Source organism: Schistocerca gregaria, chromosome X (genome assembly GCF_023897955.1).
Source record: "Schistocerca gregaria isolate iqSchGreg1 chromosome X, iqSchGreg1.2, whole genome shotgun sequence".
NCBI lineage: Eukaryota > Metazoa > Arthropoda > Insecta > Orthoptera > Acrididae > Schistocerca > Schistocerca gregaria.
The window spans coordinates 126,304,643-126,322,708 of record NC_064931.1 but is presented as its reverse complement, the minus strand read 5'-3'; the positions used below and the strand labels follow the sequence as shown (position 1 = coordinate 126,322,708).

At 44.0% G+C, this 18,066-nt stretch overlaps 1 protein-coding gene across 2 annotated transcripts in view; it reads left to right on the top strand.

Moving 5' to 3' along the window:
• LOC126297828 (bone morphogenetic protein receptor type-2) overlaps nt 1-18,066 on the top strand; it is a 367,974-nt gene that overhangs the window by 290,286 nt on the left and 59,622 nt on the right. For both annotated transcript variants that reach the window (XM_049989074.1, XM_049989073.1), the window contains exon 10: nt 13,660-13,855. In XM_049989074.1, the coding sequence (XP_049845031.1) occupies nt 13,660-13,855 (196 nt within the window). The remainder of the gene's footprint in view (nt 1-13,659; nt 13,856-18,066) is intronic.

Below are 18,066 nucleotides of genomic sequence, written 5' to 3'. Positions count from 1 at the left end.
CTAAGATCGCCCGGTCGACGTCTCCTCTTCCTCCCGTCGCCCCTCCGACACAAGCACCTTTATCAGCTTCTGCCAGGACGAAGACCCAGAAGTCAGATGCGCGGGCCTTCAAGAAGGAACCGTCTCGTGCAGACCTTCTACGTACCTCGAACCCTCAGCCATCGACCAATCCTTCCACAAAACGACCTTCCAAGAAGGCTCATAGGAAGCACAGTTCTCCTTCCCCTCCATGGCGCATTTCTCCTCCTGCGCCACCCAGCGGTTGCCGCCCCAGGCCGTCATCCGTTTTGCCTGGCCGCACCGCTGGTAGCCGAACATCTGGCCGTTCACCAGCGGAGGAAGCTCCCCCTCCTGGCCATCTTCACAAGGTGGCCGATGAACCTATAGAACAAATGGACGATGACCGTCTGCCTCCTGCTAGTGGCGGCAGTGCTCGCTCGAAGCTGGGCCCTCAGCGGCCTTAGAGATGACCCCTTCTTGCATCTTCTTCTTCTCACGATGGCACTTATTCACTGGAATATTCGCAGCATTCGCTCCAACCGAGAGGACTTGAAATTGCTGCTCCGCTTGCACCGTCCGCTCGTTGTAGCCCTCCAGGAAACGAAGCTACGCCCATGCGATCAAATTGCCTTGGCACACTACACCTTTGTGCGTTTTGACTTACCCCCTGTGGCGGGTATTCCGGATCATGGAGGGGTTATGTTGCTGGTCCGGGATGATATCTACTATGATCCCATCACATTGCACACCGGCCTGCAGGCAGTTGTCGTCCGCATTACTCTCCCCACTTTTACATTTTCCATTTGTACCATTTACACTCCATCGTCATCTGCCGTTACCAGGGCAGACATGCTGCAAATTATTGTTCAGCTCCCTGCACCATTTTTGTTAACTGGAGACTTCAATGCTCACCATCCTCTTTGGGGTTCTCCAGTATCCTGTCCGAGGAGCTAACTGTTAGCAGATGTTTTCAACCAGCTTAATCTTGTCTGCCTCAATACTGTCGCCCCTACTTTCCTTTCAGACACCTCTCACACCTATTCCCATTTAGACCTCTCTGTATGTATTGCCCAACTTGCATGCCGGTTTGAGTGGTATGCACTTTCTGATACATATTCGAGCGACCACATCCCGTGTGTTACCCATCTCCTATATAATACCCCCTCTCCGTGCTCAACTAGTTGGAACATTTCCAAAGTGGACTGGGGGCTCTTTTCTTCCAGGGCGACCTTTCAGGATCAAACCTTCACAAGCTGCGATAGTCAGGCCGCACACCTCACAGAAGTCATTCTCACTGCTGCTGAATATTCCATCCCTCACACTACTTCTTCTCCACGCAGCGTACCGGTCCCCTGGTGGACCGCAGCATGTAGAGATGCCTTATGTGCTTGTTGACGTGCTTTACGCACCTTTAAACGCCACCCTACAGTGGCGAATCGTATCAATTATAAACGATTACGTGCGCAGTGTCATCGTATTTTTAAAGAAAGCAAGAAAGCCAGCTGGGCTGCTTTCACAAGCACCTTCAACAGTTCTACTCCTCCTTCTGTTGTCTGGGGTAGCCTGCGCCGGCTATCTGGCACTAAGGTCCACTCACCAGTTTCTGGCTTGACGATCGCGAATGACGTCCTTGTGGCCCCTGAGGATGTCTCCAATGCCATCGGCCGCTTTTTCGCAGAGGTTTCGAGCTCCACTCATTACCCCCTTGCCTTCCTCCCCCAAAAACAGGCAGAGGAGGCTCGACCACCTAATTTCCACTCCTCGAATTGTGAAAACTACAATGCCCCATTCACCATGCGGGAACTCGAAAATGCCCTTGCCCGGTCACGGTCCTCCGCTCCGGGGCCTGATTCTATTCATATTCAGATGCTGAAGAACCTTTCTCCTGCGGGTAAAGGTTTCCTTCTTCGTACTTACAATCGCATCTGGATTGAGGGACATGTTCCCGCGTGCTGGTGCGAGTCTATTGTTGTACCGATTCGTAAGCCAGGGAAGGACAAGCACTTGCCTTCGAGTTATCGACCCATCTCGCTTACCAGCTGTGTCTGTAAGGTGATGGAGCGAATGGTTAACTCTCGTTAGGTTTGGCTGCTCGAATCTCAACGCCTACTTACCAATGTACAATGTGGATTTCGTAGGCGCCGCTCTGCTGTTGACCATCTGGTTACCTTGTCGACCTTCATTATGAATAACTTCTTGTGGAAGCGCCTGACCACGGCTGTGTTCTTTGATTTGGAGAAGGCTTACGACACCTGTTGGAGGGCGGGCATTCTCCGCACCATGCATACATGGGCTTTTGCGGTCGCCTTCCTCTTTTTATTCGTTCCTTTTTAATGGATCGACTGTTCAGGGTATGTGTGGGTTCTGCCCTGTCACACCTTTCGCCAGGAGAATGGGGTGCCACAGGGCTCCGTTTTGAGCGTCGCTCTCTTCGCCATAGCGATCAATCCAATAATGGATTGCCTCCCAGATGATGTATCAGGCTCCCTTTTCGTGGACAATTTTACCATCTATTGCAGCGTGCAGCGTACATGTTTCCTGGAGCGCTGTCTTCAGTGTTCTCTTGACCGTCTTTACTCCTGGAGTGTCGCCAATGGCTTCCGTTTTTCTGTCGAGAAAATGGTCTGTATTAACTTCTGGCGCTACAAAGAGTTTCTCCCACCGTCCTTACGACTCGGCCCCGTTGCTCTCCCATTCGTGGAGACAACAAAATTTTTAGGTCTTACATTTGACAGGAAACTTAGTTGGGCTCCACATGTGTCATATTTAGCTGCCCATTGTACCCATTCTCTAAATGTCCTCCGTGTTCTCAGTGGCACGTTGTGGGGAGCGTATCGAACCGTCCTACTTCGCCTATATCGGTCGATCGTCCGATCCAAGCTGGATTACGGGTGCTTTGTATACTCTTCTGCACGGCCGTCCATCTTTACGCTGCCTCAACTCCATACAACATCGGGGTTTACGGCTTGCGATTGGAGCGTTTTATACTAGTCCCGTCGAGAGTCTTCATGCTGAAGCCGGTGAATTGCCACTCACCTACCGGCGCGATATACTGCTTTGTCGTTACGCCTGTCGACTACTGTCAATGCCCAACCACCCATCGTATCGTTCCTTTTTTGACGACTCTCTCGACCGTCAATACGGGTTCTATGTCTCTGCCCTGCTACCCCCTGGAGTTCGCTTTCGTCGCCTCCTTCAACACCTTGATTTTTCACTCCCTGCAACCTTTAGAGTGGGCGAGAGCCACACGCCACCTTGGCTCCAGGCTCAGGTTCGCGTTCACCTTGACCTCCGCTCGCTCCCAAAGGAGGTTACCCCCGGTTCGGTATACCACTCCCGTTTTGTCGAACTTCGTTCAAAGTTCATTAATATGACCTTCATTTATACAGATGGCTCTAAGACCAATGACGGGGTCGGGTGTTCTTTTATTGTCGGGGCAGAAAGTTTCAAATACCAGCTACATGGCCATTGTTCGGTCTTCACAGCTGAGCTCTTTGCCCTCTACCAGGCTGTTCTTTACGTCTTCCGCCACCGACATTCTGCTTATGTCATCTGTTCCGATTCTCTGAGCGCCATCCAGAGCCTCAGTGATCCGTATCCGGTTCACCCTTTCGTGCACCGGATCCAACGCTCTCTTCAGCAGGTGGTGGACGACGGGTCTCCAGTTAGCTTTATGTGGGTTCCTGGCCATGTCGGTATCCCTGGGAACGAAGCTGCAGATGCCGCGGCCAAGGCTGCGGTCCTCCAGCCTCGGACGGCTTCTTGTTGTGTCCCTTCATCAGATTGTAGCACGGTCATTTGTCGGCACTTTTTATCGCTGTGGCATGCCGATTGGGCTGCACTTATGGACAACAAGCTTCAGGCCTTGAAACCTCTTCCCGTAGCTTGGACGTCCTCCTCACGTCCTTCTCGGCGGGAGGAGGTCGTTTTGGCCCGGCTACGAATTGGACACTGTCAGTTCAGCCATCGCCATCTGCTGACGGCAGCGCCGGCGCCGTTCTGTCCATGTGGGCAATTGCTGACGGTCCGCCACATTTTAACGTCCTGTCCGGATTTTACTACGCTGCGTCTTGATCTTGGCCTGCCATGTACTCTGGATGCCATTTTAGCGGATGACCCAGGAGCTGCTGCTCGCGTTCTTCGTTTTATCAACTTGACACACCTGTCTAAGGACGTTTGATTATGCTGTAGTTTTTTAATCCTATGCCTGTTAATACATCTTTTATAGTGTTGCCCCTTTTAATTTCTGTTTTAACCTTGTGCCTCGCGGTACATTCCTAAATTAGTCAGGGCACTAATGACCATTGTAGTTGTGCGCCCTAAAACCAAAAAATAAATAAATAAAAGACCGGATGACATATCTTCTGCTGAAGAGTTTCATGGACCACGACCTTACATCCTGGAAGGTTTACCAGAAGATACTCCTGGAATAACTTCACATGAGTCTTTTGCTTCTGCCCCCTGTGATAAATATGTAATTTTCCCAGTCAGTGGATGCCAGCTTAAAGTCTCCACCTATAACTAATGGATAATGTGGATATTTATTTCCTATGTACTCAAGACTTTCCTCGAAACATTCTGCAACGTTTGCTGTGGATGCAGGTGCTCTATAAAAACATTCTAATACTGTGGTCAGTTCTTGTCTGATTGACAGCTTTATCCAGACTATTTCACAGTCTTGCCGACAAACAGGCCTGATTTTCTAGATGAAGTTAATCTAGAAGAAGGTATTAGTGACCCTAATGTCATTGTGTCTTCCATGTCAGTGGAAGTTGCTAAAACACCAGAGAAACAGCGTAGAGTTTCCTTGTTTGGGAAAGCAAATAAAAGTGTCATTAATGAAAATCTTCATAGTCGGCTCCAAACATCTCAACTGCGTTTAAACAGCTTTTAACTGCAATGAACACACCACCTCCCATATCATCAGTCCTATTTGTCCAATCTGAGTTCAAAATTTCACTGCTATTTATGTCTGGTTTCAACGACCTTTCATCAAGTGAGCAGTTGTATATGATTGCTAAGGAAGGTGCTATTGTGGCTGCATACTCTGAAAGGAACCTGATTGGTATACTATCTAGACCAGAAGACTTGCCTTTCTTAAGTGATTTGAGTTGTTTCGCAACAACTAAGATACCTACTTTTATGTCACTCATTCTAACAGCTGTTCTGATTTCAAATTCTGGAATATTTGCTTTGTCTTCTTTCGTTAATGAATTATGGAAAACTGTATTTAGTAACTCTGCTTTAGTGGCACCATCATCGGTAACATTTCCATCGCTATCACGCATTGACGGCATCGACTGTTTTTTGCCACTGGCGTACTTTACATATGACCAATATCTCTTTGGGTTTTCTACTATATTCTGTGACAATGTATCATTGTGGAAACTATTAAAAGCATCTCGCATTGATACCCGCACTAAATTTCAAGCTTCCATCAAACTTAGCCAGTCTTGGGGATTTTGCGTTCTTTTGAATTTGGCATGTTTTTTTTCTTTGCTTCTGCAACAGTGTTCTGACGCGTTTAGTGCACCATGGTGGATCAGTCCCATCCCTTATTAACTTATGCAGTATGAATCTATCTATTGCCGTTGGTACTGTATCTTTGAATTAAAGCCAAATCTGGTCTACACTTACATAATTAGCTTGGAAGGAATGGAGACTCTCTCTTAGGAAGGCATCAAGCGAATTTTTATCTGCTTTTTCAAACAGATATACTTTGCATTTATTTTTAGTGGTTTTGGTTGAGATGGTATTGAGCGTCACTACAATGACCTTGTGTTCACTAATCCCTGTATACGTCATGACACCCTCTATTAGATCAGGATTATTTGTGGCTAAGAGGTCAAGTGTGTTTTTACAACCATTTACAATTCATGTGGGCTCATTAAATAATTGTTCAAAGTAATTATCAGAGAAAGTATTTAGTACAATTTCGGAAGATGTTTTCCGTCTTCCACTGGCTTTGAACATATATTTTCGCCAACAAATCGAGGGTAGATTGAAGTCTCCACCAATTATAACTGTATGAGTTGGGTACTTATTTGTAATGAGATTCAAGTTTTCTTTGAACCGTTCATCTATTATATCATCTGAGTCGGGGGTTCAGTAGAAGGAGCCAGTTATTATTTTGGTACAGCTTTTGAGTATAACCTCCACCCATAGTACACTCCTGGAAATGGAAAAAAGAACACATTGACACCGGTGTGTCAGACCCACCATACTTGCTCCGGACACTGCGAGAGGGCTGTACAAACAATGATCACACGCACGGCACAGCGGACACACCAGGAACCGCGGTGTTGGCCGTTGAATGGCGCTAGCTGCGCAGCATTTGTGTACCGCCGCCGTCAGTGTCAGCCAGTTTTCCGTGGCATACGGAGCTCCATCGCAGTCTTTAACACTGGTAGCATGCCGCGACAGCGTGGACGTGAACCGTATGTGCAGTTGACAGACTTTGAGCGAGGGCGTATAGTGGGCATGCGGGAGGCCGGGTGGACGTACTGCCGAATTGCTCAACACGTGGGGCGTGAGGTCTCCACAGTACATCGATGTTGTCGCCAGTGGTCGGCGGAAGGTGCACGTGCCCGTCGATCTGGGACCGGACCGCAGCAACGCACGGATATACGCCAAGACCGTAGGATCCTACGCAGTGCCGTAGGGGACTGCACCGCCGTTTCCCAGCAAATTAGGGACACTGTTGCTCCTGGGGTATCGGCGAGGACCATTCGCAACCGTCTCCATGAAGCTGGGCTGCGGTCCCGCACACCGTTAGGCCGTCTTCCGCTCACGCCCCAACATCGTGCAGCCCGCCTCCAGTGCTGTCGCGACAGGCGTGAATGGAGGGACGAATGGAGACGTGTCGTCTTCAGCGATGAGAGTCGCTTCTGCCTTGGCGCCAATGATGGTCGTATGCGTGTTTGGCGCCGTGCAGGTGAGCACCACAATCAGGACTGCATACGACCGAGGCACACAGGGCCAACACCCGGCATCATGGTGCGGGGAGCGATCTTTTACACTGGCCGTACACCTCTGGTGATCGTCGAGGGGACACTGAATAGTGCACGGTACATCCAAACCGTCATCGAACCCATCGTTCTACCATTCCTAGACCGGCAAGGGAACTTGCTGTTCCAACAGGACAATGCACGTCCGCATGTATCCCGTGCCACCCAACGTGCTCTAGAAGGCGTAAGTCACCTACCCTGGCCAGCAAGATCTCCGGATCTGTCCCCCATTGAGCATGTTTTGGACTGGATGAAGCATCGTCTCACGCGGTCTGCACGTCCAGCACGAACGCTGGTCCAACTGAGGCGCGAGGTGGAAATGGCATGGCAAGCCGTTCCATAGGACTACATCCAGCATCTCTACGATCGTCTCCATGGGAGAATAGCAGCCTGCATTGCTGCGAAAGGTGGATATACACTGTACTAGTGCCGACATTGTGCATGCTCTGTTGCCTGTGTCTATGTGCCTGTGGTTCTGTCAGTGTGATCATGTGATGTATCTGACCCCAGGAATGTGTCAATAAAGTTTCCCCTTCCTGGGACAATGAATTCACGGTGTTCTTATTTCAATTTCCAGGAGTGTAATTCGCAGGACTATCTATTTCAACTTCGCTACGAGATAAACTACTACCAACAGACACAAACACACCACCACCTACTTTATTTAATCAATCCTTTCTGAACATGATTTGCGCCTATGGAAAAATTTTGGCAGAATTTATCTCTGGCTTTAGCCAGCTTTCTGTTACTATAACCATTTCAGCTTCAATGCTTTCTGTCAGTGCTTGAAGCTTGGGTACTTCTCCAACACAGCTACGACAATTTACAACAGCAATACCGACTGTTGCTTGGTCGATTCTCGTCACTTCTTTGCTCAGTACCCTTTGAGACTGGAGCCCTTTTTGATCTTTCCTGAGGCTGTCTAACCTTAAAAACTGCCCAATCCATGCCACACAGGCCCTCTTGCCCATGTAGCCACCTCCTGTGTGTAGTGGACACCCTTACTGCACCACCATTTCCATTCTTCACTTAATTTGTATCTGATATTATTATTTTATTACCACTGTCAAAGTGTGCACCATTTCTACACACTCTGTTGCAGGCATTACCATGCACAAGATCACACAAAAAGCATTTTGCAGATTATAGTTCCCTAATTTGTTAAAGAGTATATCCTTTTTGCACACTGTAAGTCAGTGATGTTCACACCAATTGACATTAGCTCTCATAGATTTCACAGCACAGTTGTGACTGCTACTCTATTCCCTTATGGGAACAGTTTCAGTAATTGTTTTCACTCATGTAGTTTGGTCCCAAGTTTCTTCATGCTTTCGTTTGCAGCTATAGCCCTTGGCTTAGCTCCCTCTTGCACTGCAAGACTGTGATTCAGAGATTTCTTTTTTGGTGGGAGTGTAAAAGTGGATAATAGTTTTCATAATATTGTGGGATTAACCTGTGAAGGTCATGCTAGAATTATGTAATGGGATACCTGCAGTAGGCCTTGTTGATCAAAGCACTTCACTGCTAGTTGGGAGATCCATCAAATAATCACTACAGTTCATCATGGCAGCAAGTATCAACTTTCTCTCTTGATTGGATCTTTTGGTCAGGATAGGTTTTGAGGTTACAGAAGGTACCTCTGTTATTGGTGAGTGGGTGTGCATTGTAAAGCAGTTGAGGGTAGGCAGCTGAGGATTCTCGGAGGGTAGTAATGGTGTGATTAATAAAATTAAGAGATTGTTACTGTTAGGTGAAGTCCCAAATTGGGTGAAGCAGTGCTCTTTGTAGACTTTGGACTGATTGAAGTCTGTGAGATGAGTAGTTAAAAAAGTTTTAAGAGCATATGAAGACACTTTAGGCCTTCAACAATGTAGCATTATGAATATTTAAATGCAAGCTTACAAGTAAGGCCCTTGAATAAGACTGAAATTTTGGGATTCTGGTTTATGAAGAATATGAATATTTAAATGCAAGCTTACAAGTAAGGCCCTTGAATAAGACTGAAATTTTGGGATTCTGGTTTATGAAGAATTGGTTGTATCCTGTGTTGTGAAGAGGTTTGGTGAATAAAATTTGGTGAGTATGAGTGTGGCAGATGAACTAGACAATCAAAGATCTGAGCTATATTTTGGTCTTTTGGTGTGCTTACAGGGCATTGATAGTGAAATTCCCCTGAAATTCCCCAGCATGAGTAAGAGGTGGATTGACTGGTCAGTTTTTCTGATGGTGTTGAGAGATCTGCACCATTTGTTAGAAAACTGTGGTTTGTAAGTAAGATGTAGGACATAAGAATTTGGGGCCAGAGGCCAAAAGGCTCTTGAGTAGAGAGTAGAAGAGGAGAATTGGTATCTGTCCGAGGGTGGTGTGTTTCTGTAATAAACAGTTAATGAAGGTTAGGAACTAACAATTTGAATAGCTGAAGATCTATATGTCCCATAGTAAGACTTTTACATACCTAGGAGGTGAAGTTTGGAAGAGATCCAGTGACAGTTTTGCAAGTTCAGTGCACATCAGAAGTAAATACAGTCAGGTGGCCTCTGGTGACCAAGTGAAATTGTACTGGGGTTAAGACACTGCTCTTATATTTGAGAGGAGTGGGATTAAAATCCTAGTCTAGCCATACAGTAGTTTTTATATTTGAGAGGAGTGGGATTAAAATCCTAGTCTAGCCATACAGTAGTTTTCTGCAATTTCTGTAAATAACTTCAGGCAAATGCCAGAATGGTTACTTTAGTATGACTATAACCAATTTCCTTTTGTAATCTTGTAATGAAGAATCAACAAGTGCATTTGGTCAGCACACCATTTTACCAGCTGTATGTCAGTTTATGAGACCAAAGCCACTACTTTTCAGTCAAGTAGCTAATAAGTTTGCCTCACAAGGGCTGCATGCACCACGCTTGCCAACAGCAATTGGCAGCCTGGATGGTCACCCATCCAATTGCTAGCCCATCATGACAGCACTTAACTTTGGTGATCTGATGGGAAACGGTGTTACCGCTGCGGGAAAATTGTACCCCAAATACTTTATCAGAACTAGAGACAAACACTGAGGTTGTATTTTCAATAGTTGTGCAGAATGTAGATACTGAGGTGATTGACAGTTGGAATGGGGGAACAACTCTTACTTTCCTAGAAGTAAGCAAGTGAATTTGTTAATCAAATTACTGACCAGGAACCAAGCAAGCTGAGTGTCAGACACTCTAAAACAAAAGAAATGATATACAATGAAAAAATTATCCAAATGGGACAGCAAATGGTAGATGTGATGTACATGTGCAGACAAACAAATGATTTCAATTTCAGAAAAACTGGATATTTTATTCAAGAGAAAGAGCTTCACAAATTGAACAAGTCAGTAATGCATTGTTCCACCTCTGGCCCTAATGCAAGCAGCTATTCAGCTTGACACTGATTGATGTATTGTTGGGTGTCTTCCTAGGGATATCATGCCAAATTCTGTCTAATTGGCATGTTAGATTGCCAAATTCTGATATGGTTGGAGGTTCTGTCCATAATGCTCCAAATGTTCTCTGCCTTGTAGAGACCCAGTGACTTTCTTGCCCAAGGTAAGATTTGGCAAGCATGAAGACAAGCAGTAGCAGCTCACACCCTGTGTGGATGGGTGTTATCTTGCTGAAATGTAAGCCTGGGATGGCTTGCCTTGGAGGGCAACAAAACGGGGAGTAGAATGTAGCTCACATATCTCTGTGGTGTTAAGTTGCTACAGAGAACAACCAAAGGGTTTACACTATGAAGTGAAATGACACCCCAGACCTTCACTCCTGACTGTCAGGCTGTATGGCAGGTGACACTCAGGTTGGTGTCCTGTGGCTGTCCTGGGCAGCTCTGTCCACGTCTTCAGCCTGAAATCTCATTGACTGGACTTCGATTGTCTTCAGTGATGAGTACCACTTCAAATTGAGCCCTGATGACCTCTGAAGACATGTCTGAAGATGCCCTGGACAGTGGTGGGATACCAACTTGATTGTCGCCTGCCATACAGCCCAAGAACCAGGAGTGATGGTCTAGAGTTACATCTCTTTTTCATAGCAGGACCCCTTTAGTTGTCGTCTATGGTGCCATTACAGCATGGTGGATATTGACTATGTCCTCTGCCCCATTTCATTGCCCTTCAAGGCAAGCCAGCCTAGGCTTTCATTTCAGGAAGATAATGCCCACACCCACAGGGAGTAAGTTTCTACTACTTGTCTTCACACCTGTCAAACCCTGCCTTGGCCAGTAAGGTCACTGGATCTCTCCCCAATTGAGAACATTTGGATTATTATGGGTAGGACCCTCCAACCAGCTTGGGATTTTAACAGTCAACACAACATTTGGATGGAATCTGGCATGATATCCCTCAACAACTCATATCAATCATTGCCAAGCTGAAAAACTGGTTGCATAAGAGCCGGAGTTGGACCAACATGTTATTGGCATGATCAATTTGTAAAGCTCTTTCTCTTGAACGAATCATCCAGTTTTTCTGAAATTGTAATCATTTGTTCATCTGCACATGTACATCACTTCTACTGATTTCCATCCCATTCAGATAATTCCTTCATGGTGGGTCCTTTTTTTGGTCTTAGAACGTATGTGATCACACAAGATAACCCACATCCACATTCCTCTGAACTTTCGTGGGCATGGTCTCCTTTCTAGCATTTCACTTGGAAGAAGATCCATCATAGAAGAGATTGGAACCTTGAGGTTTGTGGTTGTTAAAGAGTATTCCATGACAGTGGGCTGCTAATTGACTTTAATGATCATCGAGATCTTCTACGGTGTGCTTTGTGGCACAAAAGCCATATAAATAGTGAACGTCATTATTTAAAAAGCACAACATATCCATATAATTTATTTGTTGTGCCTATCTGTGACTCGGCATCTCCAGTATTGTTACATTCCATCCTGGATTTTCCATATGAATTTTGTCTGCAGCTCGTGGTTGTGAGGTAGCGTTCTCGCGTCCTGTGCACGGGGTCCCAGGTTGATTCCTGGTGGCGTCAGGGATTTTCCCTGCCTCGAGATGACTGGGTGTTTTTGTGTCGTCATCTTCATCATCGTCATTCATCCTTATTATGGTCAGAGGAAGGCAATGGTAAACCACCTCCGCTAGAACCTTGCCTAGTATGGTGGTGCGGGTCTTCCGCATCGTCCCCTATGCTACTCGGAGTATGGGACCTCATCATAATAAGAATTTTGATGAAGTGTCTGTGCATTTAATTTTACAAAATAACACAAAATATTGTTCTTGTTACAGTAAAGATTATCCATGCACAAGCTTTAAAAATTATTTCACTGCTTTCCTTTTCTATTATGAAATTTCTTTAAGTTGTAAATAATGTTATCATTTGGTGGTTACTACCATGAAATTTTTGATGTATGTGGACTGTGTGATGAAATTAATTTGTGCTGAAAAATGAAGGAAGAAAGTAACTGAGACATTTAACCAGCAATTTTTAAATATCCCTGCACAAATTGTTGCAGTTCTACAGACAAGACCGAATACTCTAAATATAATGAGTCCAATAGAAAACTTGACCTTGAAGTATTACTTGGTTCTTTCAATTTGACATCAGTTATTGATTTACCCCAATAAAGCGAAACATGTCTGGTGAAAAAAATTACGCATTTTTGTAGTTGCAAAGACAGAACAAAAATACCCTCAAGAACTGTAAACCAACTACAGACACTATGGCCACATAAATGAAGAAACAATGCATTATTTCAGATTATTTGCATTATAAAAATTGAAAAAAAAACATGTTTTGACTTGGAGACGCCACTCCACAACCCTTGGATGTACCATTTCAACTAAGTCAACCACCTCCCGGAACCTATGCTAACATAAATGGCTCCACATAAATGCAGTTCAAGGTGGTTTGCAGAGTATAGATGTAGACGTAGATATCTCATTTGACCCATGCCAAAAATGGTGTTTTCTCTAAACAGTTGGCCATCTGGAGCTCTAACTACTATTGCATTCATTTCTGGCCATGCCCTACATATATCATAAATTTGGACTAAACTGGTCATGACAAGTAGGCACGGTCCTCTTGTGGGCTGAAGCATTTGGTACTAACACAAGAAGAGGTAGAGTACACAAGTGTTGAAATGTTCAATTCCAGCCAAATAAGAAGTAATATACCTTTGTGAGAAATAAATCAAAGAAATACCTGCTAGATACCCCATTTTAATTTATGGAAAAATTCTTTTGCAACAGCAAATAAAACCCATGGGAAGTTCTTATTTTGTACACAGAATTGAAAATTCCTTTCATTTATTTCCTCCTTTTTACATAACGTTTAAGCTATTACCTCATAACCTGTACACTGTGTGTTTGACTTCTGTGACACTGTGTGTTTTAAATCTTAGGTGGTAAAGGAAAAATAATGCCGAACATCATTCTTTATAATGTTGATTACTACTACCGCATAATTATTATTGTTTTACTCATTACTATTAATATTCTATGCTCACACATACATTACTTGTATAAAAAAATAAAAATGAAAGAAATACCTGTTTTAAGTAGAATATACCATGTGAATGGAAAATATTTGGTGTCTTCCACCCTTTTCTTATTTGTTTAACTGTTATTTGTTTTTTTAATTATGATTTTAAAATGATTTTAAAATGATTTCAGGTTGGCACCTTACGCTACATGGCACCAGAAGTATTAGAGGGAGCAGTGAACCTTAGAGATTGTGAATCATCACTAAAGCAGATAGATGTGTATGCATTAGGATTAGTGCTATGGGAAATAGCAACACGGTGCGCAGATCTATATCAGCTTGGCACCTCTGTACCTCCTTATAGTATGCCTTTTGAAGCTGAAGTTGGTATGTTTGAGATGCAAACTCGATGTTTGTACTATTCATAAAACACATGTATCTATGTTTTGGTTGTAAGCTACTAATAATTCAAAAGAATAAATGGTGCTGCCATTGATGATAATATACCTCATATTATGTTACTACTGGGATTTTTCTATAGATGAGGTGAAGGAGGAGGAGAAAGAGGAGGAGGAGGAGGACAACAGTGACAATGAATATTAAATGTTTTTCTGTCTTAATAACTGTTTGCGTATCTAAAGTACTTACTTTCTATGCCAGTACTAAATTTTGTTCTATGCCAGTGCTACTTTTGTCATACATAGCATTTAAGATTAAATGAAAAATGGCTCTGAGCACTATGGGACTTAACTTCTCAGGTCATCAGTCCCCTAGAACTTAGAACTACTTAAACCTAACTAACCTAAGGACATCACACACCTTCGTACACTATATCCTGTAGTCCTCATTACAGTAAAATGTGTGAGTTTGTTTTAACATGAAGTGCTCTGATAAAGTGTACAGTACTATGTTAATCACTGTTCTAAGTAGAAATAATTTACTGGCAGTATCCACATGTGGACCGATGTGCATTAGAACTCTCAACACAAACTTTAAAAACAAGCCTTTTCATGATTAATATTGTCTTTGTTGTAGCACATCCCACTACAGCACTATTACACTGATTAAACTAAACAAGAATGGTTCTTCTCTGGATATTCTTGCTCTTGTCCTTAAATTCAGCTTAGTGAAAAACTCCAGACCGATAAATGTATTCAAGAATCGAGTGTTTTAAATGATGGCCACACAGGGTAGCCGTGCGGTCTGAGGCATCTTTTCACGGTTCATTCTGCGCCCCCCGTCGGAGGTTTGAGTCCTCCCTTGGGCATGGGTGCGTGTGTTGTCCTTAGCGTAAGTTAGTTTAAGTTAGATTAAGTAGTGCATAAGCCTAGGGACTGATGACCTCAGCAGTTTGGTCCCATAGTCCTTACCACAAATTTCAATTTCTTTTCTTTTTTCTTTTTTTTTTAAAAAAAAATGACGTGGATGACTTCTAATTTTTTAGAGTTCTTCTAATAGCACTGTCTATTATCTGCCTTCGCCACAGCTAGTTTTGTATAGTCATTCTTAAATTGCACAGAATTAACACCCTTAGCTACTTGACAATTGTGACCTATTACAGTGAGTGATTGGTACAGGTGTTATAAAATTAAATAGAAGAGTGGGCTAGCTTTGTGAGACGAAGTGATGAAGGCAGAAGATGATAAAATAGGCAGAAACGGAAGACCCAGTAGATATCCTCAATTCATTGTGGAGTTGCTTCTTCCTGGTACCAGAAATTTTTATACCTCCAGTTGCCCGTTAAAGTTTCATATTCATTTTGCTACATTTGCTTTTAAACGTAAAAGTTTCATTAAACATTTGAAGAAAACTACATAAAAGTTTGTCAAAGTTAGTACTACTTGAAATATAGTTGTCAGAAGGCCATTGAAACTGTCTTAACTTACTCTTAAATATAGTTAATTTTTTTCACTGAAGTTCCTTTTTCAGATGTCTCTTGTTACATGAAATTTCTCTCTTAATTTTGATACTTCAGTGAATAATGCAGAGTGGGCAGAGATTCCTGTATATAAGAAAACTTTATAAATGTCTTCAAACACAAAGATTTGTTAAGATATTATCAGATCACTGACCATGCATTTTCCCTTGTAGGTCACATTAAGTTTACTTTGAAGCCAAAGCTCTTTATTATGTCCGTGAATTTGGACGCATCATTTCCTTCAGCTATGATATTAATATTTAAGTCAGCAGCTGTTACACTCTTTTTCATTTTGTTTTTATTTAGAGTTTTAAGCAGGCACTGAACTCTGGCCAGAAAAGCTTCAGTTGTCGCTTTCTCTGGTACTCTGTAAATAGAGACTACTGAGACATTTAGATCCCTTAACTTGACACAGTTGTTCTTAAATATACACTCTTCATTCAAATAATTAAAATCATTTCTCATTTCATATCAGAGCAACAAAGTATGCCAGAGTCTCCACCCAGTTTTTCCCATCTACAAAAGCTGTTGGCTACTTCAAAATTTTTGATTTTATTAAGAACTTTAATATTATGATCTGTAATCTAATGTTCATTGAATCAAATAACTTTCATAATTTTAAACTCAAGTGCCAAGCAAGGTTGTTATTGAATAGTCGATAGTACAGTGATGATAGTAACTGACAGTATTAGAATTGAGTGTAGAACTGGCTGGCCATTCACTGGGTGGCTGTTTTTATGCCAGCTATGAGATGAGGAACACTATTGGCAGGCGTATTCATGTGGGGAGACAGATGGTGCCGCCGTGATACTATGCCCTCTAACGACCATCTAGGTCCATTTCCTCCGGCAGACATTCTACTTCCATGGAGTCTGATACCAGATCTCCCTCCTCCCCCCCCCCCCCCCCTCTTGAAACAGGTGCTTATGCATGGAAGTGCGCAGGACAGTGCCATGGGGCATGGAATAGAGGTGTAGGTGAAGACACGGTCCTATCGACACTGTTGCCTGTGGGATGGGAGTGCATCCACAAGCATCCATCAGGGCGTTGCTGGCAGTGGGTGTGCCAGGGTGTTCCCATGATCTGCAATCATGCAGAAGGTATTGCTGGTGGGGAGTCAAAAGCAGCCACCAGAAAGCAGTGGAGGAGGTGGCACTCAAGATTGGAGGTGGTTGTGGTGACAGTACTCAAGCCCCTTCTATGTTTGGACAGATGTAACTTGCCACCCGTTGGTCTCCACTACTGCAATTGGCATCCAAACCTTAGTACTCCTGTAGGTGTGAGCCCACACAGCCATGCCATGCGCATGATGCCAGGAGGGATGAGAGCGAGTCTTGAGAAGGGGGCAGGAGCAGATGATGAAGCAGGGTGACACCCAACATAGTGGCAGATGATTAGACAGCTTTTCCCATTTTCTGCATAAAAGTTCAAATGAGATGTTTTGCTTCACCATTTGAGCGAAGATGAAAAAGAGGGCTGCAAATATGTTTGATGCCTTAAGCTTTACAGAAATCTTTGATGGCAGACTCTGTGAATTTTGGCCCATTATCGGAGACCAATATGTGAGGCAATCCTTACATAACTGAAACCTGTTTCCAGGCAGTTATGGTAGCATCAGTTGTGGTGGGCACCATGCATATTGCATGGGTACTTCAAAAAGCATTGATAGTGAGCAATAAACCACATTGGCTCTAACAACAGACCTGCAAAATTGAGATGGATGTGGTTCCAGGGAAGACGGGATGAAAAGGGGGGGGGGGGGAGGAGGAGGAGGAGGAGGAGGAGGAGGAGGAGGAGGAGGAGATCTTGTGCAGCCATGAACCGTTTTTTTTTTTTTTTATGTTTTGATCCCCAGCCAGTACACATGTTGGCAAACAAACACTTTCACACGGGACATCCCCCAATGTCCTAGGTGCAGAAAGCTCAACACCTGGGGCATGACTGCTTGGTTCACATCCATCTCAGTGTACAGGAGAAAGACGTCAACAACAACTGAGAGCCTGTGAGAAATATGTTTTCAGGAGCTGAGCTTGGTCACCAGCCAGTGGATGAGATACGTTGGCCAACCAAAGGTCACATAGCTGAGGACCTGTCGCATCTTGGGGTCCCAGCATTTGGCAGTGTGTCCCAAGCAGCTATGATGGGGAAACTGTCAAATTTATTTTCCTGCTTGGAATTGATGTGGAGGCAGAGGACCTCGTGTTGGTCAAAATCAGGGTCCAAGGCAGGGCGTAGATGCAACAATGTGTCAGCTTATGCCAGATGGTGTAATCTTGTGTACTCAGGAACAATGCCCAATATTGGAGGCACTGGGCTGTCCACTCCAGGAGGCTGGGGTATAGGCTGAATAATTCCACCAATAGCTCTTCATCTCAGAAAGGTAGACATGAATTTTTTAACAGCAAACACTATCACCAATGTGTCATTTTTGATCTGGAAATAGTTTTGGTGTGCAGGGGTCAATGTTTTGAATGCTTGCAGGGTGTTTGGAAATTTACATTATAGACTTCTAGGACTTGTAGAGGGGAACAAGTACATAACATATTGAATAGGGATCTATATCCACAAATGAGGTTTCAATTCAGATGTGTAACGTGTTAATGTCTGCTGAGGGGAAAAGCCTCACTGTTGCTTATCCTGGTACGCAATAGGATAGTCACAATGACATGTATTGCGTCAT